The sequence below is a fragment of the Portunus trituberculatus genome, chromosome 47, assembly GCF_017591435.1.
Source record: "Portunus trituberculatus isolate SZX2019 chromosome 47, ASM1759143v1, whole genome shotgun sequence".
Classification (NCBI taxonomy): domain Eukaryota; kingdom Metazoa; phylum Arthropoda; class Malacostraca; order Decapoda; family Portunidae; genus Portunus; species Portunus trituberculatus.
In genome coordinates, this window is record NC_059301.1 from 14,899,754 (window position 1) to 14,920,421 (window position 20,668).

The 20,668-nt window shown below is 42.2% G+C and overlaps 3 protein-coding genes across 13 annotated transcripts in view; 1 reads left to right on the forward strand and 2 right to left on the reverse strand.

Annotated features, from left to right (window-relative positions):
• The window catches only part of LOC123520584 (serine proteinase stubble-like), a 17,253-nt gene extending 12,317 nt beyond the window's left edge, over positions 1-4,936 (reverse strand). Inside the window, exons 1-5 of one of the 2 annotated variants that reach the window (XM_045282981.1) lie at positions 4,800-4,936; positions 1,471-1,601; positions 1,221-1,270; positions 606-767; positions 178-310 (exon numbers count right to left, since the gene is read on the reverse strand). In XM_045282981.1, the coding sequence (XP_045138916.1) occupies positions 178-310; positions 606-767; positions 1,221-1,270; positions 1,471-1,505 (380 nt within the window). In that variant the 5' untranslated portion in view covers positions 1,506-1,601; positions 4,800-4,936. Of the gene's footprint in view, positions 1-177; positions 311-605; positions 768-1,220; positions 1,271-1,470; positions 1,602-3,722; positions 3,929-4,799 lie in introns of those variants that run through there. The other variant, XM_045282982.1, reaches the window with a different exon arrangement.
• The window catches only part of LOC123520585, a 44,064-nt gene that overhangs the window by 9,323 nt on the left and 14,073 nt on the right, over positions 1-20,668 (forward strand). Inside the window, exon 1 of one of the 4 annotated variants that reach the window (XM_045282989.1) lies at positions 4,871-4,994. The exons of 1 other annotated variant lie outside the window; for it this stretch is intronic. Coding sequence is in view for 1 of the 3 variants with exons in the window: in XM_045282985.1 (XP_045138920.1) it covers positions 14,628-14,694 (67 nt within the window). In the remaining 2 variants the exon portion in view is untranslated. Of the gene's footprint in view, positions 1-4,870; positions 4,995-14,383; positions 14,695-20,046; positions 20,114-20,668 lie in introns of those variants that run through there. 2 more of the 4 variants (XM_045282985.1, XM_045282988.1) reach the window with 2 other exon arrangements.
• LOC123520587 lies at positions 7,008-20,467 on the reverse strand. 7 transcript variants are annotated; one of them, XM_045282999.1, is made up of 10 exons: positions 20,356-20,463; positions 17,654-17,772; positions 13,934-14,312; positions 13,158-13,297; positions 12,755-12,888; positions 12,416-12,561; positions 11,696-11,935; positions 10,710-11,656; positions 10,058-10,189; positions 7,008-7,312 (listed from the first exon to the last, which is right to left on the reverse strand). In XM_045282999.1, the coding sequence occupies exons 3-8, from the start codon at positions 14,072-14,074 to the stop codon at positions 11,402-11,404; spliced, it is 1,056 nt and encodes a 351-aa protein (XP_045138934.1). In that variant the 5' UTR covers positions 14,075-14,312; positions 17,654-17,772; positions 20,356-20,463; the 3' UTR covers positions 7,008-7,312; positions 10,058-10,189; positions 10,710-11,401. The 7 variants fall into 7 exon arrangements, with proteins under 7 accessions (XP_045138934.1, XP_045138929.1, XP_045138933.1 ...); XM_045282994.1 differs by having other exon boundaries at positions 10,710-11,935; positions 20,329-20,467; XM_045282998.1 differs by having other exon boundaries at positions 10,710-11,935; positions 13,934-14,055.

Here is a 20,668-nt window from a genome sequence, read left to right on the forward strand (position 1 = left end):
TGTGGCTCAGGGCAATCTCTAACGTGTCTACTTCACCTCAGGAGTGGTTAGGAAAGAACCAGAATTATATGTCATAGGTTACTGTAGACTGCTTGAACGTTTATCCCTACCCTGACATCTATTCCCTCTACCACTTCATCACCACCACCACCACCACCACCACCACCACCCACCCACCTGACTCCACACACTCCTTTGCCGATGTCCATTTTGAAGGGGCACACCCTGGCTTCGCTGTCCCTACCCGGGTAGCTGGGATTCCTGAAGATGCCTTGGTGGGACGTGGTTCTATCGCCGCACGTCTTGACAACTGCAGGGGAAGGGAGGGCTGGTTTTATACCGGGAGAACTGGGAAGGCTCACGGGGGATCTTTGCTTATTGTTATTGTTCTTTTCGTGGTTGTTGTTGTTGTTGTTGCTTAATTGTGATACTGAATATAGAGAGGAGGAGGAGGATAAATACGTCAGAGAGAAAAGAAAATGTTTTGTGTTTAGTGGCAAGCAAATTGATAGCGCCCGAGTGGACACACACACACACACACACACACACACACACACACACACACACACACACACACACACACACACACACACACACACACACACCTTTGCAGCAGTAGGTGCCGGTGTTACCGCAATACCCGATGAACTTTCCCTGTTGCTGACAGATAGTTATGGGTAGACAGGCACCCATGATGCCTTCCTTTTCGCATAGCTGATAGTCTGGACCGCCGATGGTCGAGTGAGACGTCATCTGCTGGATGATCCCTGCCAAAGGGAGGGACGGCAAGGTTCAGTGACTGGCGCTGCGTCAGGCGTGGCGACAGGTTTGTTGTGAATAGTCAGGGATGGGCGCATGGAGGCTAAAGGGAGACTCGTCAGTAAGTAAGTAGACACGGTAAACACAAGCATCTTAACATTCATAATTACTGGTGTTAAGAAGACCATAACTCTCCAATGACATCATCCCAGACCTGCTTTCCTACGGTCTGCACTACAGACACACACATCTAGGTATTTTTACCAACCGAGACAGGTGACCGTCTCAGCCTTTACAAAAGATCAAAAGTCCTCGTAAGATGGGTAATGGTCCCACTTATCTATAGTCACAGCACTGTTTTACATTAGATCAACAACCTACTTTACACTAGAAAGAAAAATATTACGACTATGAAAACTTTAGATGGAGATTTTTTCTGCAGTTAGATATATTTGACTCACGCCTGGCTTGGCGGTCATTACTCGCTGCCGCCATTGTCGCTGCCATGCACCTGTAACAAAGAAAAGAGATCGTCGGACCACGCTGCATCTGAATTACTAAAGCATACACTAACCACGTTGCATTACAGACGGAAACTCTCCAAAAATTATCAGATCCGTTCCAGTGTTTACAATTTCAAAGTAAAATATGCATGCCTTTGTAATACCAAGATCGACACACACACACACACACACACACACTGGTACTTACGCGAAAACTAATACCGAGTAATACATTGTTCTCATCTGGACGATATTTTTTTTCTTTAGAGATACCGTGTGGTGATTCCTCAAGGGAGTTTTATCAAGCACGGCTGTTTAAATGCTTTCCATCACACCCACCTGAAAATAATAAAGAAAAATTAATAACCATTTGAGAGAGAGAGAGAGAGAGAGAGAGAGAGAGAGAGAGAGAGAGAGAGAGAGCTTCCTTAACTTAGTAACAGGTTTGATCACTTGAATCTATAAGGCAATGTTGCTTGTTGATCATTCACAGTGAGGTGTCTAAGAAGTGTATAACGAACAGCTAGAGGAAGAAAGGCAAGGAAGGCCTCGTCTGGCAGCGGTGTCTGGGTGTGGACTGTGACGGTGACTGTTTGGTCCAGCTGATCATGCCGTAGTTACTGGAATGTCTTCCTTGCATTATGTGACGCCCCTGTCTTCTTCCACACCATCTCATATTTCAAACCCATATACTCTCTTCCCTCTTTTCTCTTTCACACGTGTTACTTTTACTGTGTGCTTCTGCTTTTTACATTTTTTTTTTTCTTTTTAAACGAGGTGGTCATGACTTTATCTTTGGAGTGGCTCGATCACGTGTTCCTGGAAAGCAGCGCGAGTGTCTTCCCGATCAGCGTTGCTTGCAGCTATAGTGAGTTGTGGCTCGATGCTCCATGGTTAAATTGATGTTGGGGGCAAAAGGGAAGGGGTGTTGATAGAGGTGCTGTGGTGGTGGTGGTGGCAGGGGTGAGTGACCCTCAGGCCACGCCTCATCGTGTTTGGTTGGCCTTCACCTTGGAGAGAGAGAGAGAGAGAGAGAGAGAGTGTGTGTGTGTGTGTGTGTGTGTGTGTGTGTGTGTTTGTTTGTGTGTGTGTGTCGTTCCGATTGTTGTCGATGTTGTCGTTGTTGTTGTAATTTGAAGATACGACCGTCGCCAAGGTCAGGCAGGACAAAACGTGAGGACTTTGTTGATCACTTCTGACCAGGCCACTGACACCACTACCACCACCACCACCACCACCACAGCATTTTATTTTATTTATCTTTTTTATTACTCTTTTTCTTTTCTTTTAACACAAGAGTATGCACCTGAGCTGGGACGTTTCCCGAGGGGTCACTCACTCCACACGTAACCCTGCACCACCTCCAAACCCTGTCCTGTCCGCCCTGCCTACCATACCCTCCTCTTGCCTGGAGCACCTCTCTCTCTCTCTCTCTCTCTCTCTCTCTCTCTCTCTCTCTCTCTCTCTCTCTCTCTCTCTCTCTCATACACCTGAAAGAAAATATCATAGCAGTAATATTAATGCTAAGGTTACTTCTACCATTTCTACTACCAATACTACTAATACAAATACTGATACTATTACTACCACTAGTAGTAGTAATAATATTAATAATAGTGATAGTAATAGTAATGATAATAATAATGATAATTGATAATAATAATAATAATAATAATAATAATAATAATAATAATAATAATAGTAATAATAATACCACTACTTTTGTTACTACTACTACTACTACTACTACTACTACCCCTTCTATTATTACTACTACTGCTACTACTACTACTACTACTACTACTACTACTACTACTACTACTACTACTACTACTACTACTACTACTACTACTACTACTACTACTACTACTACTACTAATAATAATAATAATAATAATAATAATAATAATAATAATAATCTGATATATACAAATTTCAAACATGTGTGCGTTCCGTGGAATTCATAAAAGACGATTGAAGATAATGGAATACACAAACTAGGAGTCTTCCATCCGCTGAACATTCCTAGTGGTTTAGCGATCTTTCAGCTACGCTGTGTTTGTTGGTGTTCAAGGAAAGATCATTGACGTGTGGCTCTCTTATTAAGTGTTAGCTATTTTTAGTGACATACGTCGGGAAATATTTTTGACGAGAGAAAGTGGGTGAGAGAGTAAAAGAGTGAGAGAGTTTGTAAGAGAGAGAGAGAGAGAGAGAGAGAGAGAGAGAGAGAGAGAGAGAGAGAGAGAGAGAGAAAGAGTGAGAGATAGTAAGGGTGAAAGAGAAAGTAAAACCTTATCACATTACAGAAGATGATAAGATAACATCAAAGTGATTACGCGAAAGTTTGTCACATTGATCATGGCATTGCACCTTTTTTATCCTTCTTCGTTTCCAATTGATTAGTTAGTAAAACATAAGAATATACAGTATATTTAACACATCTTTGGCTGGCTTTCTCACCATTGGTTATGCACGTTAGTTCACTCTTGAGACGAGAGGAAAGCAGTATGCACCCTTCCTTTCTGTTTTCAAGGACCAGTTTTCCGAGTCAGCGCTGCCGTGGATACTAGAGCACCAGGGAGTACTTGGAAAGCAAAGACAGGGCTTAGGATAGAGTACGGAGAAGATGTTGAAGGCCAAGGTCACGCCCGGCACTCACCTTCACCCAGCGGTCAAGTCCAGCGCGCGCCTCAGCCTTGGTCTAACAGGTTGAGCGTCAAAGAAAGTAGCTTCATATTAATCCTGCCAACATGTTTAAAGTTAGTTCTTTAGCTTTTTTGAAACTTTTATCTACTGAATTTCTTGCTTTACAAAAGTATTCATACAAAGACCAAAAGATGCACTAATACATTAATTGCCATATTTTCACGCTTAAAGATATACATTATCTCTGTTCAGCTAAAACCACTAGAAACCAGAAGGGGAATCATTGAGTCAACTGGTGTGGGTGTCCGCAAGAATCGTGGATATTATGTGCTGTCGGATGACAAGTTGAAAGTGTATTGAGGGTGATTGTCCTAAGGATGGAAGGGAGAGGAGGAGGAGGAGGAAGAGAAAGAGGAAGAGGAAGAGGAGGAGGAGGAGGAGAAAGAGGAAGAGGAAGAGGAAGAGGAGGAGGAGGAGGAAGAGGAAGAGGAGGAGGAGGAGGAGGCTGAATGCGCTTATGAAGACAGATGAGACCTGCCCTTGCGTCAATCAGTCACTGATTTCCAATACTGCCTGGAACAGGTGTCCATCCGTGCGTGATACACGTCACATAATTATAGTGATTTGTCACCTCGAGCGACTTTGTATCGTGGGAAGATTATTTTAGGTAATATTTGTCTGAAATCAAGATCCCCAGTTTGTAACGATTTCCATGAATGTACAATATACGTGCACACTAAAGCATCATTATATTTGACGCTGAGCACTGCTGCATGGATAAGCCTCAGTCACAAGTGATCACCGTGTAGCAAATATAGTAATGGGTAAACGTCTGTTGCATTCTCCTGTCACGCGAAAGCACAGTCATTCCATATATATATGATGGATTACCGGGAATATAAAACTGCAGTTAGCGAAATAACAAGGCAGGCGATGCAGTGCAGGTCGACGGTCTCGGGATGCTCAGTGTTCAGTTCACCTGTGCTGAGGAGGCACCACGTCGCCCGGTACCCACCACCTGACTGACGCAGCTAGTACCCAGCGGCCCAACCGTTCCACCTCCTGGGACCCCGCCGCCACTTACGGGTGACTGCTGCGAGAGATTATTTTCTTATTTATCTGTCGTTGAAATCATCCTAAAATGTGAATAGGCCACAGAGGATATGAAGGGCCTTGAAACAGTCTTAATTTCTATAAGAAGTTTAGTATTCGTTGCTACGTAAGAACCTATTTACAAAGATAATTGTGAATCATCAGGACAGCTCAGTCATCCTCTCACGAGGGTATTCACCTACCCAAGATAGGTGGATAGGTAGATAGGCGTGCCAGTGCACTTCAAAGAAATTTATTGTTCTGTTGTCTTGAGAGAGAGAGAGAGAGAGAGAGAGAGAGAGAGAGAGAGAGAGAGCTCGTTCCATAGGGTAACGTCTGGCTGTCTCGTCAAAGACTGCAGCAGATCAAACAGTGAAACAGAGAGAGAGGGAGAGAGAAGGAAAGTGTGTGTGTGTGTGTGTGTGTGTGTGTGTGTGTGTGTGTGTGTGTGTGTGTGTGTGTGTGTGTGTGTGTGTGTGTGTGTGAGATACGGCACCAGCTCGGAAGAGGAGAAGAGGAACCACTATTTTCCTTTTTTTTTTTTTTTTCTTAATGAATAGAACCCCTGAGCGTGCATGTCCTTGACACGCTGGGCAGCAGTCTTGTTGGTATTGCGTCTCCTCACTGTGTTTTGTTGGAAGCACTGAGTTGAGTGGCAGGCAAGCGAGGCAACTTGAGGAATTACCTAAGTTAACGCGTGGGCTCCTCTTACTCCTGCCCCGTTTTCTGTTCTCCCCGGCTTCAGCTGGGGATCACCCACCACATTATTAACATTAGTTTGAGTTAACATGTCACTGTGTAGTCTCTCAGCGGGCCTGCTTTGGGTGGCGGCGAGGGTACCAGCACCTGGGTGGTACACAGCACCCCGTGGAGCCTCTTGGGTCCAGCGATGGTCTGTCGGTGTGTGCGCTGAACTGGTTGTGTAGTGGGCGCGGCGAGGTTACAGACCTTACTATCCTGGTTGACCTTGTCTCGCTGGGGACGTCAGGTTGATGTCCTCCAGGAAGGTTGCCTCTTTTCTCACTTGCGTCATTCCTGGATCTGGAATGTTGGGATCGTCCCTCAGTATTCTTGCTAAAGTTTTTTTTATCGGACCCAAATTAAACGCTAGTGTCTTTTTTAATTCATCATTTTTCACCATCTTATCTCTCTCTCTCTCTCTCTCTCTCTCTCTCTCTCTCTCTCTCTCTCTCTCTCTCTCTCTCTCTCTCTCTCTCTCTCTACTGAATGTCTCACTGCGTAGCTTCATTGTGATACCCCTCATGAAACGCTCAGGTTTGATCATATAAATTACTTCAATACGTTCCGAATATTTCATCATGACAGACGAGGAGCTGTCGACATCTTTAGCCAAAGAGGGAATGTACTGGGACAGGACATCGAACCTTCAGATCTGGTTTTGCTTCAGCACACTCATCCTCCACTGTAGTCCTTCATGGGGGTTTTGTAGCTCACTACCCTCATCAGTATGTTACACACACACACACACACACACACACACACACACACACACACATTCTGAAACAGACTAGATTTGTCCAGACTGTGTAACTGTCTGTAGGGACCACCTAGACCTATATTATTGACGGTTATCCAAATAGGTGAGCATTAAGCAACCATTCACGGTAAGATTTAAGTGTGTGTGTGTGTGTGTGTGTGTGTGTGTGTGTGTGTGTGTGTGTGTGTGTGTGTGTGTGCCTGCGTGTGTGTGTGTAAAGGATTTAAGAAGCCATGTATGTTATAAGATTTCTTGGAATCATTCACTTTTGTTATGAATTATGTATTTCTTCAAGTCTTCTGGTATTTTCTGGTTTGGGAAGGTTACGAGACATTTTAAAAGATGCATGACAGGCTAAAACATGGATGTGCCTCTAGTTTAATTACACTTTTCTTTCATAGTATCAGATTCATTGACGTCCTGCGATGATGTTGCGACATCACCAAATAACGCGAGTGTGAACATTGTCTTAAAACTCTACGAACTCATCAGGCTAATAAGATTCTCAGAACGTTTACACAATTTTTATTACCAAACAACAACAAAAGAATAAAAAATAAAATCCGACAAACATAATTAACTTTGAAAGGAATCGACCAAAGATGAAATTTATTGAGGCTACTCGTTCGTACAGAGCAAGGAATGCGAATCAATTGTCACAAGATTAAGGGAACTGGATGAGGAGGTCTAGAGGGTTGCCTGGCTAGCTGCTGGAGTACAGGTTGAGGAGGTCATGGGAGGCTGTCACTGGGAGGCCAGGGAGGTGAAAGTCATTGGCTGAAGGTCGCGGAAGGACATTGAACACTCGAGCAGCCTTGGGGGAAATTTGTAATGTATTCAAATTAGTATTCTTCATCGGTTACATTATTTTTTTCTTGTTAGACTACTATCCTGTTCATCCATCATCCATCTCTCACTTCCACAAAGCTTAAACACACACACACACACACACACACACACACACACACACACACACACGCACGTTTTAATTATCTAAGTCTTCGGGATTAACGTGAAAGGTTTCAGCATCCGTAGAAAGTTCACACACACACACACACACACACACACACACACACACACACACACACACACACACACACACACACACACACACACACACACGAGAAGAATGTCACTATCGAAGTATCATAACAAAAGCAACAACAACGAGTATAGAAAAGGATGAAAGAAGGAAAAAGTAGAGCGCAAGGTGAAGGTGAAAGGATTCATTATTAACTACCTGCCCTCCCACACTCCACAATTAGAATGTCAAACACATCGTGGGATAAGGATGTGGGGAAGGGTTAGGGACGAGGAGGACTGGCTAGAAAGTGAAAGCTTGGTTTACACATCTGTCCTCTGCATCAATTGACCAGAAATTATTAACGCGGCAAATACGACAGCTTCGGCTCTCGCCTTTTAATGTCTCGATGTCTTTTGCTCCTAAGTGAAAGGTCGAGGCCAGAGCTAAACTTTACATTTTATCTTTCGTTAAGCATTAGCACAGTGAACACCGACCACTTATAACACCATCGCAGTAGTATTTTTGCGGTAGTAATTGCGGTGATGGTAGTGGTGGTGGTGGTGGTGGTGTGTGTGTGTGTGTTGAAAGCGTTTGTGACTCCATAACCTGAAGAGAGTGCGCAACTAACGTACAAATACTCTGCCAATCTAAGGCTCGTATTCTCAAACTTTTCAAATGCTTCACCCCCACGATTTCAAAGGGCTTTATTTAAATCTGCGCAAGTTATTTATGGTGTTTTTGCGGTTCTAGGGGCAAAATGACGAGACTTCTGCATTATTAGAAGCAGAGTGACAAGATTTCTGCATTATTAAAGGTAGAGTGACAAGTTTCCTCATTATTTACTGAAGAAACACTCTTGGAAAACCCAGCTAGTCATCTCTGTGACCTTGGAAAACCGTCGTGGTGAGAGAACAGTGTGTTAAATTTCTGAATACGGACCTAAGAGCAGGAACGCAACGCCTCCTCATCTATACCTGCCCACCGACAGTGCTCTCCAAACGTCATCAATGAAAACGTACAGAAGTTGCCAAATGCCGTCACAAATGCGTAAAAGGATGAAAAGGAAATACATGCATCGTCACCTGCGAAGTTGCTCTGCTAATTTTCCTTTTCTCTTCGGTTTTGACATGTGACTCCACGGCAAGTGTTGAATTTACCGCTTCTTGGGTTTGGGTGGGAAGGACGTGGTACTCGTATAGTCACATTATGGAACGTTTGGAATCGGAGTGAATAGATCAATAGTCAAAAAAGGAAAGGTCAAGGTTGGTTGTGACTCGTGATAGCTCCCGGTGATTGCCTGCGCACACACACACACACACACACACACACACACACACACACACCGCGTAGTGTAGTGGTTAGCACGCTCGACTCACAAGCGAGAGGGCCGGGTTCGAGTCCCGGTAAGCGGCGAGGCAAATGGGCAAGCCTCTTAATGTGTGGCCCCTGTTCACCAAGCAGTAAATAGGTACGGGATGTAACTCGAGGGGTTGTGGCCTTGCTTTCCCGGTGTGTGTTGTGTGTTGATGTGGTCTCAGTCCTACCCGAAGGTCGGTCTATGAGCTCTGAGCTCGCTCCGTAATGGGGAAGACTGGCTGGGTGACCAGAAGGCGATCGAGGTGAATTACACACACACACACACACACACACACACACACACACAAGCCAGAGGACCGGGATTCGATTCCCCGGCCGGGTGGAGATATTTGGGTGTCTCCTTTCACGTGTAGCCCCTGTTCACCTAGCAGTGAGTAGATACGGGATGTAAATCGAGGAGTGACCTTGTTGTCCCGGTGTGTGGTGTGTGCCTGGTCTCAGGCCTATCCGAAGATCGGAAAAAATGAGCTCTGAGCTCGTTCCGTAGGGTAACGTCTGGCTGTCTCGTCAGAGACTGCAGCAGATCAAACAGTGAATTACACACACACACACACACACAACAGGATGTACACGAATAGTAGTAGTTATCAGGGTTGGTAGTGACTCGTGATGGCCTCCGGTGATTGCCCGTACACACACACACACACACACACACACACACACACACACACACACACACACACACACACATAGAACGGGATCCCCATGAATAGTAGTAATAGTATGACAAACTCATAATGGCTTTGCGTGCACATATAGCAATTTAAAGAAGGGATTAAACGATGACAAGCGTAAGGAACACACACACACACACACACACACACACACACACACACACACATAGATAGATAGGCAGATGGATAATTCATTATTCATGCTTTTACAAGATTCTTATGGCAACACACTATTCTGTAGTCCATTAATACATCAGATATTCCGGGTAGTGTGTATATACATAACTACAAGCTGAAAAGGAGATATAATACACCAAATTTCATTAAAGGAACAATTAAGAAATAGCCAAAAAATAAAGATAAAAGCAAAAAATAGACCGTAAATAAAATAAATTGCACATTAAGACTAAAGCAACATATCAAACAAGAAAAATACAACCAATACCTAAAAAAAATCACACAAAACTATAGAAACAGCACACACCTGCTGGCCAGACATACGGCTGGTGGAGTACTGTTGAGGCCAGCCAAGGTGAGGTCGGAACACCATGTTGCTCTCCAGGTGACTCACGGCGACAAGTTCTATCTTGCTTATCATGCCGCCTCGTAACACGTCCTATGTGAGAGAGAGAGAGAGAGAGAGAGAGAGAGAGAGAGAGAGAGAGAGAGAGAGAGAGAGAGAGAGAGAGAGAAGGGAAGGGGGTGAGACAGACAGGGACAGACGAGGATGAGAGAGAGAGAGAGAGAGAGAGAGAGAGAGAGAGAGACAGGGACAGACAGAGGATGAGGATGGGGAGAGAGAGAGAGAGAGAGAGAGAGAGAGAGAGAGAGAGAGAGAGAGAGAGAGAGAGAGAGAGAGAGAGAGAGAAGAGAGAGAGAGAAAGAAAGAGAGAGAGAGAGAGAGAGAGAGAGAGAGAGAGAGAGAGAGAGAGAGAGAATGATTTCCCAGGTTTTCAATACTGCTTTCTCTAACAATAACGTAAAAAAATATAATCATTAAATATCACTAGAACCATAAAAAAAAATCCTTAGAATCCCGTGTGTAATTGTATCTAAGCTAAAGTAAAGGAGATGCGCACCAGAAACGTCTCAGAATAGGGCTAATATCATTCTTGAACACCGTAGCAGCAACTCACCTGGTGTTGAGAAGGTTTTGGACTGAAGGAAAACTCGGTGGCTTGGGTAGCAGGAAAAGACGAAGTTGGAGGGGATGCAGAAGGTTGTGTTTGAAGAGGAGGTGACGGAGGGAAAGATACAGCAGAAGTAGTAGCAGTAGCAGGAGGAGGAGGGGGAGGAGAAGTAACAGAAGTAGAAGTAGAAGCAGGAATAGGAACACGAGGAGAAGGAGGAAGAGGAGGAGGAAATAAATGAGGGAGAAAAGAATGACTAAGAGGAGAAGAGGGAGCAGGAGGAGAAGAAGGAGGAGCAGGAGGAGGAAAAAGGTCTGTAGATAAAGGAAGATAACGAGGACGATGTGAAGGCGATGATGGAAGATAAGGGAAAGTAGAGGGAAGAAAATATGGAGCAGAATTAATAGTAGAAGGAGGAGGAGGAGGAGGAGGAGGAGGAGGAGGAGGAGGAGGAGGAGGAGGAGGAGGAGGAGGCTTCACGAAGTTCCATAGGCTACAGGAAGCAGTTCTTTGTGGGTCTTCTGTGGAGAGTACGTGGTCTGTCTTTATCTCTGGCTGAAACAACATACTGGGTCCTGGGTCCTGCTGGCTTGTATGAAGGCCATGGAGGGATACTGACCGACTACCACCACCATCACTTCTACCACCACCACCATCACTTCTGCCACCATTACTTGCATCTCCGGCACTCTCTCTTATCACTCTTGCATCCTCAGAAACAGTTGGTGGTAACGATGTTGGGAAGACGTTTTCATGTGATGGTGTGCAGCAGTGGCCTGGTGGTAGGAATGTGGGTTCTGGTGAGGTAGATCATGATTCCCAGGTGATTCCCAGCCTCGCCATAGCCCGAAGCCGTTGCTATTTTCCGCTACAGGTCTGCTTTCAAGCTTACATGTCTTATCTCTCGCTCCATCGCCATCTTGAGTCAACCACTGCCACACTCGCTCTCCTGCCACCCTATCACCATGACTACCTGAACTGTTGACCTTTGCTTCGCAATCTGACACACCATTCAGTAATTTAATGCTTCCTTCCACCGGTGCTGCACGACGCCACATTCCTTGCTGCCCAATCACATCACTACGACCACCATTTCCATTCCATTCCATTCCCTGCCACATGCTTTTTTCTGGGGCAATAGAAGGAGCGTTTTCCTCCACGGTGGGCCCATAGAGTGTCGCATCTTGCACTAAACTGTAGTTGTCCATGGAGTAGCTGGGAATCACGAGCTGCTGGGGGAGTGCAAACATTGTAAAATAATAGGAAGTTAGTGCTTTGGAGAAGGTTCTATTTTAATGAAGACTATGTTGAGGGTGACAAGATGGTGATTCACGGAGGTTAGAGATGTATTTCATGTATTTCTTGGTGTTTTGTTTGATGTTTGTTATGGAAATGTCGAGTAATGAATGTGTCGCGGCGGTGAAGTAAGTGATGGTGAAGGTAGTATACTGAAAGGAACACACACATCTTCCTATTCCTTTCCTTTGTTACAATGCCAAATAAGAACAAAAATTCAGCATTCCTACAGTGTGTGTGTGTGTGTGTGTGTGTGTGTGTGTGTGTGTGTGTGTGTGTGTGTGTGTGTGTGTGTGTGTGTGTGTGTGTGTGATGAGAGAGAGAGAGAGAGAGAGAGAGAGAGAGAGAGAGAGAGAGGGGGCTTTCCACTGACCAATAAGTATTCTGAGGATAGGTTTTCAAGTATGTAAAGTCACCTGTCGTGAGGAAGAGGCGGACGGCGGGAGTTGAGATGTGCTGTCACCCTCCCCCTGCATTTGGCCACTGCACTTGTTGGGGTCACCGTACAGTTGACGGTGACAGTTACGGACAAGAGACACAAGGTAGTGTTGTGTGGGCTCACCTAAAGGAAAGATGTGGTCTTGATATCAGTGAAGCATAAAATATACTGAAAATTCTCTCTCTCTCTCTCTCTCTCTCTCTCTCTCTGTGTGTGTGTGTGTGTGTGTGTGTGTGTGTGTGTGTGTGTGTGTGTGTGTGTGTGTGTGTGTGTGTGTGATCCTAGTAACCAAACACACGAGGAAACACATTACTACCTGCTTCCCCAGTGTGTTGCTGCTTGTCCTGCTGCTTCCCTCTCCTCTTAGTGGCTGTGTTTCCAACATAGCTGTTAGTACGTTGTCTAGAGGGCGTCAGGTCGTCAGGGTGGAGCAGCCCTGGTATTTCTAATCTGGTAAATGAATCATATATATATATATATATATATATATATATATATATATATATATATATATATATATATATATATATTCTCTCTCTCTCTCTCTCTCTCTCTCTCTCTCTCTCTCTCTCTCTCTCTCTCTCTCTGCATGCATTTATATATATATATATATATATATATATATATATATATATATATATATATATATATATATATATATATATAAAATGCAGAGAGAGAGAGAGAGAGAGAGTGTGTGTGTGTGTGTGTGTGTGTACCTTTGCCTCTTTTTTCTCCTCCTAGTCTCCTGCTGCTCCCCTTCTTCATTTTGCTCCTGTCCTGTCACGTTATCGCCGCCACCAGTAGCACGGCTGATCTGGTTAGTATTGATGTCAGCAAGAGGCTGCCTACCGTGTACCTGCCGGAATGATAAGGAGACCATTTGATTGGAGCTTTAAGAGGAGGTAAACGGCGCCAGTGAATGTTCCTGGCCCAGCTGAACCGAGTTTTCTAAAGGCATGATGACTGCAATCGAAGTCTACCTAACTGCTTTATCTGCTAAGAGTCAAGTTAGTCGTATTTACTTGCATTCACCACCTCCATCCTTCAGATTCCTATTACATAAAGTATTTCCATGGTTCTCAAATACGCATCTCGTTTGTTAGAGTTGTTAATTGTAAAGAAAAAAAATTGTAAAGAAAAAAAATTGTAAAGAAAAAAAAAAGTAATGGAGTCACGCTGTTACCATATAAATGCTTCATCCATAAATAGTCACCTTTGATTTGCTTCCCGTGCCATCACATCACCACTGGCAAGGATGACAAAAACTCCGCCAGTGGTTTGCTTGTTATATTGTACACATTTACTCAGACTTCAGTGTTGTCCGTCCTCATTCTGTCTTATTATTTGAACATTATATATTTGTAAAGCCTATTGTGTGTGTGGCACGTGAGTTACTGTATACCTACCAATGGCGCGTAATCTCATGTTGTTTGGCTGACATGTGCGTCTAACATCATCTTTTGTTTTATTTCAATGTTTTAGTAGAACTCACCTCATTCCTGTGTCTTGTTGCACTTTTGTATTTGATACCAAATTTCACACCAGGCATCAGTTTATCTTCTTTCCTCCATTTCATATCGCCCAGTAGCCTTCCTATGTCCATTTCCACGCCAGCTGACGGAACGACTGTCATTATGCCGTACTTCGCTTTATTTGTTATGTTTAAAATGAAAATCCCATTAACAGTATAAGAAAAATAAGGATGACAGTGCTTGTATTATTAATGGATTTTCAGCAATCTGATTGCCAGAATTATCTTTTCAGTTGTGTAGTATTGCCAATTGTTAGGCTTTCTGCTCTGCATTTATCTTTATCTGTATTGTGAGGATATCCGTCCAAGTGTTGTTATGTTGATCATAAAATCTTGTTCACTGAAAAAGAAATATAATATGTAACAAATTGTGTCCCTTCAGCAGGACATGTTACCGGTACCAGTGTTACAAACAAAGCCACATAAAAGTACAGGAAGGAATACAAACGTAACAGCAGCCACATGCATGGACCTGCTGTGGCCATGGGACTGTTTTCACCTCTCAACCTATCATCAGCCATACAAGAGAGTCAAAGACTATGGCCTGAGCCGTACTACGTCCTGCAGTGTTGACCACTTGACCAGCCTAAGGCACCGCGGGAGCTGAGAACAGTGAGAGGGCAGGAGGCAATCACTGAGCACTGAGCTATGAGGCATGAGCAGCTTCACCTTGGGTTGTGTCCAGTGCTGGGCTGCTGCTACTGCAGGGAGAGTCACTCTAGGTGAGCCCCTCTCTACTCTGGCCTCCTCACCTACACTGGCTAGCATTTTCCTTCACATGATATATACTCTCTGTTATGTCATTTCAACATTTTCCCTTCCTCTTTTATTCACGTACCCTCAGATAGCCAGCGTCTCATTAGGTAAGAGCTCAGCATTGACACCCTCACAGTTTTTTTTTTTTCTATGAAATTAATCTAATATTGATCTTGATGTGTTTTAAACAAGATTGCTTAGTCAAAAGCGAGATATTGTGTTGCTTTCAGATTTGAAGGAATAAGCTATGCATTGTATTTTGACATTTTACCTTGCTTGCATTTCCATTTCCCAACTTGTACTTAACTCCTTATGTTACTTCAATTATTTTGTAGAGTGTAGACTCTCTCTCTCTCTCTCTCTCTCTCTCTCTCTCTCTCTCTCTCTCTCTCTATATATATATATATATATATATATATATATATATATATATATATATATATATATATATATATATATATATATATATATATATATATATGCATGTGTAAGTGTGTTCGTTAGAACAAGCTCACAAGTTATATATGAAATGAACAAGAATAAACAGATTTTCTTCTTCATTTGTTTCTTGTAATGTTTCATCTTTTCTGCAGTCATCACTCATCACTAGGCATTGCATGGTGTGGAGAAAGTGTGGAGTCCTCACTGTATGACGAACCAGTCATGTATTAAATCTTCTGAGACACAAGTATGAAGAGTGATCCATCATATTTTTTTTTTTTTTTTTTTTTCTATGCTGGCTTATAGCACCTGTAGGTTAAAGAGTATTGGAAACACTGTTAAGCTTCCACACATTAGTGGTGCAAGCAATTTTATTCATAGTGGTACCCATATTAGGACCCATATCACCACCCAGTTGCATCTTTGGTGTAACATGTAGGTAATTTAAAACCACTCGACAAATGACAAAGTATGAATGCGATACGTGGTGGGATTCAAATCAAATACGTGGATGTCTGCCCGATCTCAAGCTCACCACCTTATCCACTATGCCACCACCTCCCATACTTGAATGAGGTTCTTTGGCATTGTTCAGACATTCAAGTAATGGGATGGTTCACTCTTCATATGGATGTATCTCAGAGGTGGTATATACATAGCTGACTCGTTATATAGTGAGGACAACTCCATTCACCGTACACGCAATGCAATGTCTGGCGATGTCTTCTGCGATGATAAAACTTTCCAAGAAATAATTGGACAGAGAGAGAGCAGTAATCCTGCTTGGCCACAAAAATTGCACACAGTCTTAGAAATACTTACTTTTTAAGAATTATTGTTTTTTGTTAACAATTATTTATCTCCTAATTGTATTTTCACTTCCCTACTCAATTTTGTCTTCAAGTACAACAATTACATAATTTCTCATGACATTCATAAAAAGAAGCTTCCTAACCCTGGATGTGGTAATATTTAGAGCTCTGTGGCATTGGTGTGGCCACACCTTGAATATGGTGATCAGGTGTGTGCCCATATAAGATAAAGGATGTGAAATTAATCAAAGTAGTACAGAGGAGAGCCACTAAGTTGGTACCAACGTTAAGGAATCTCCCATATGAAGAAAGATTAAGGAAGTTGGATTTACCAACATTGACATACTGAAGATCCAGAGGAGATATGGTGGAGACCTACAGAATGATGAATAGTGTATATGTTAGCAATGTGTGTGGAGGTTTATTTGAGCAACAAACTGCAGCAGTCACACGAGGACATGATAAGAAGATATACAAGCAGTGGACAAGATTGAATGTCAGGAAATACACACTCTGCTATAGAGTACTAAGCAGATGGAATAGCTTCCCAGACACTATGGTTAATGCTAGGACAGTAATGGATTTTGAAAGTAAATTGGATAGAGTATGGAAGTATCAAAAACAAAAATGGAACTATACAGCCATGATTGAAAATAACTAATATTAAAGCTGTGTTTTTAGTGACTCAGAGCTGGAGTCTTTGGCCTCTTCCAGAAAATTAACTATAAAACTATAAATTAGTTCTAGACCAGCTGAGATTGCCCTGTCAATATTGGTGATTGGTACACACAGTATGTACTGTATTGATATATACAGTACTGTGCCTCCATGCTTGCACATTGCCCGGTCAAACTCTATCAACTCTGTCTTTCAACATCTACCTTTTCCTTTTGCTGGAAGTTTTGCTGCATTCAACATGTTCCTAGAAAGGATGACCATTTTAATCCATGAATCTACTGTCTTATAGTTTTAATTTCTTGCCCATCTAAAGTTTTTTTAATGTATCATCATCAGGAATATTATTGAACATGTATCACTTCACAATCTTCTATCTGATTGCTATTATGGCTTCCCTCAAAACTTTCATGAGTCTTGGTCATCCTCTTTTGCTGTTCCCTAGATATACCCGAAGCTTTTGATACAGTTTGGTGCAAAGCTTCAATCTCCAAACTATCCTCCTATGCAGGGCCATTTCAAGACATTTGAATGCCCCAAGCAAAATGGACATGGAGGCCCTCTCCCCTCCCTGGCACACAACCCAGGACTACAGCAAAAATCCAAAGCCTTCCTATCCCACCCTGGCCACTGCCCAAAGCCTAGAAGCCTACAAGAACCACAGCAAAGACATGTTGTTTGAAGAGTTAGCTAGAGCTTTTTTGTTGTTTTTGGCTTCTTGAAGGATAACTTTGTTTCATTCTTGTTTAAATTTACTGACTATAGATGTTGCGCACTTGGCTGTTTGCAGACTGTCAGGAACAAGCACAACAAGTGGGGGAGGGACCCCTGCATGAAGGGGATTCCGAGGTCAGTGTGTCGCTGCACTTTCCTTTCACTACAATTACCACCTAAAGGGGTTTACAGACAGTTTGTCATTGCATTTAATTCTTAACCAATTGCTGTGTGGGGGCCCCTGGCCAGCTCAGGACCCCAAATAATTGCAAGGTTTGCTTACCTTGTTGCAATGGGCCTGCTCCTATGGCTTCTATCCTTCTCTCTGCAGCTTCATCTTAAGTTTCCTTTCTGACCATTCTATTGCTGCTGTGGTTGATGGTCAGTGTTCTTCATGTAAATCTGCAAAACAGTGGTGTTCCTCAGAGTTCTGTCTTGTCACCTGCTCTCCTCCTGTTATTCATCAATGATCTTCTAAACCTAACTTCTTGTCATATCCACTCGTATGCTGATGATACTATCATGTCACTTTTCCATCTCTTTTCATAGATGACCAGCTTTTCAGATAGTAAATAGGTCACTCAGATATGCCTGATTTCTGATCTTTCTAAAATTATGATTGGAGCAAAGCAAACTTTGTATTTTTCACTGCTTCAAAAATTCAATTCCTTCATCTATCAACTCAACACAAACTTTGTATTTTTCAGTGCTTCAAAAACTCAATTCCTTCATCTATCAACTCAACACAACTTTTCAAACAACTATATCCTTTTCTTTAGTGCCACTCAACTGTCCCCCTCTTCTACATTAACCATCTGTCTGTCCTTTACTTATAATCACAACTAGAAACTTCATATCTCATTTTTAGCTTAAATAGCTTCAATGAAATTAAGCATTCTTAGTCATCTCCATCCACAACTAATAAGTCTGTATAGAGTATGCTTCACATATACTGTTTTTGGGAGTTTCACTCATACCATTATTATAGACAATGTAATAAAGAGCTTTTCATCATATCAACTCCTCTCATCTGACTGATTTTCTTCAGCCTCTTTCTTAGCACTGCAATGTTGTAAGTTTTGCTGGCTGCTACTGCTATCTCCATGCCAGCTGCTCTTCTGTTCATGCTAACTGCAAGCCTTTTTTCCTCCCAGAGCCTCACTTCACAAGACTTTCTTCTTCCTCTCACCCCTACTCTGTCCTCCTCTCTGATGCAAAAGTTAACCAGTATCCTCAATTATTCATCTCTTTCTCTGGTAAACTCTGGAACTCCTTGCCTGCTGCTGTATTTCCACCTTCCTGTGATTTTGGGTCAATCAAGAGGAAGGTTTCAAGACATTTATCCAATATATTTGGACAACTTTTTTGAGCCTGTTCAGAGATTGACACCTCAGTGGGCCTTTTATAAAACAAGTTTTATTTGTTTATTTATTTATATTTATTTTTAATATTTATTTATTTATTTATTTATTTATTTATTTATTTTATTTGTTTATTTATTCATTTTATTATTTTTTTTATTTATTTATTTTTTTTTTTTGCTGGATAATGCAACTTAATAATGTAAAGAAATACAATGTGAGCCATGAGAGAGGACTAGAATCCAAATGACAACCTATTATGCCCGGCCCTATGGGCATGTCAAGATCTTGGCAACCACTCCCACTGCAGTGCCATTCCGTTTCATGATATGGTTAACTTTGCATTATAAATGACAAAAATTTGATGACTTGTTATAATAACTTGGTATGAACAGATCACAATTCCTCTACCCAGTAGCATAACTGGTGTACAATATTGTTGTATATTATTAATACATAGTATAGCTCATTAGACTAGCAGTTTAGACCAAGCTTCTTTTCTAGAGACAGTTACACAATCCCCACTCAGACTTACATAGATGTATTATACCATTACTATATTGCATATTATATTAATGTCAATCTTTACTGCTTGTCACCAATGTAATGTTCCCCAAAGCCTTTTCATAGAAACACAAAATCTGAAGGTAGGATGATTTACGATGAGAGTTGTTCAAACCCTGACTGATATCTTAGACTTTAGGACCAAAATGCCCCTCTCACACGTCACCACCAGAGGGTGTCATAGTCTGCAAAGGAGCCATTTATAGCAGGCTAATAGGGTTTTCCAGGTAGACATCTGGCACTAGCCACTGGCCATCACTTGCAATGGCTGCCACACACTGTGAGCATTGTTTCAAATGGGAACTTTATACAAAGCCACTGAGTGATGTCATAATCAGCGATAATTTATTGTTTCAGTGTTAAGCCAGATTTGTGATAGAGGATGAAAGATAGTGGAGAGGGTCAACACAGATCTAATTTGTGAAGTATAAAAATGCCCAGCAGTTTAATTGTTATCCATCTACTGAAACTTACAGCAATAAGACTGAAAGAAGAATGGCTAAGGCTGAGAAGCTTCCTTTGTAAAAGTTTCCTCAAACAAAAGTAATGAGTTCTCTCTCTCTCTCTCTCTCTCTCTCTCTCTCTCTCTCTCTCTCTCTCTCTCTCTCTCTCTCTCTCTCTCTCTCTCTCTCTCTCTCTCTCTCTCAATTACTTTTCTATGGTCATCTTATTCTCTTCTTTTCCTGTAGTATTCTTTCACGCCATCCTTAGCCAACCCACGGCCCTCAACTTTTCTTTATTTCCTCCACAGCAATGTTGAACTCAGCCTTTTCACAAGCAGAGAAATGCACTCTTTCTTTGCTGCCAATGAGGAAGAAGTGAGTTATTAACGTTGTTGTCTTCATTGTTGTAATTGTTTGGAGGAAAGTTATGAATGACTAAGCAAAATAAGGGAAATATGGACTTGATTTGGGGAATGGAAGAATGTGAGGAAGACGAATGGTGAGTTGAATATTGGATGGGGACAGGGAAAAAAGGGAAAGTTTTTATGCAATTGTTCCAGTTCTACTCTCAGACATTTTCAGACACCCACCTTGCGCTTCCATTTATTCTTTCTTACCCTAGAAGTCTCGATTCTTTTCATGATTTTTCTGTCGATATGCCCGTACCGACGAAAATTCCTTCCGGCTAGCACACTCCCGATAAAAACGTACCTTATCAGTTGTCAAATGCAGATGCCATTTAATATTTAACGATTTGGTTCATGTAATTTCTATATAATATCTCAAGTTATTATTCTTGCGCGATATGCGAAAATATCCATTGAAAAATATGGCATTGTCCGATATAAGTCGTGAAAGATTTGATTGCTAGCTATAAGCGAGGCAAAAGAAAATAAGTACAGATGTACACCACATCAGATATCACCATGA

Excerpts from the sequence above, each read along its gene's own strand:
- LOC123520587 (XM_045282994.1), bottom strand. The coding sequence starts at position 14,074 with ATGACAGTCGTTCCGTCAGCTGGCGTGGAAATGGACATAGGAAGGCTA. Across the intron at positions 12,889-13,157 it reads AGGAGAAAAAAGAGGCAAAG|ATTAGAAATACCAGGGCTGC; the intron begins GTACACACACAC and ends TTCATTTACCAG. Across the intron at positions 11,936-12,415 it reads CCGCCTCTTCCTCACGACAG|CAGCTCGTGATTCCCAGCTA; the intron begins GTGACTTTACAT and ends GCACTCCCCCAG.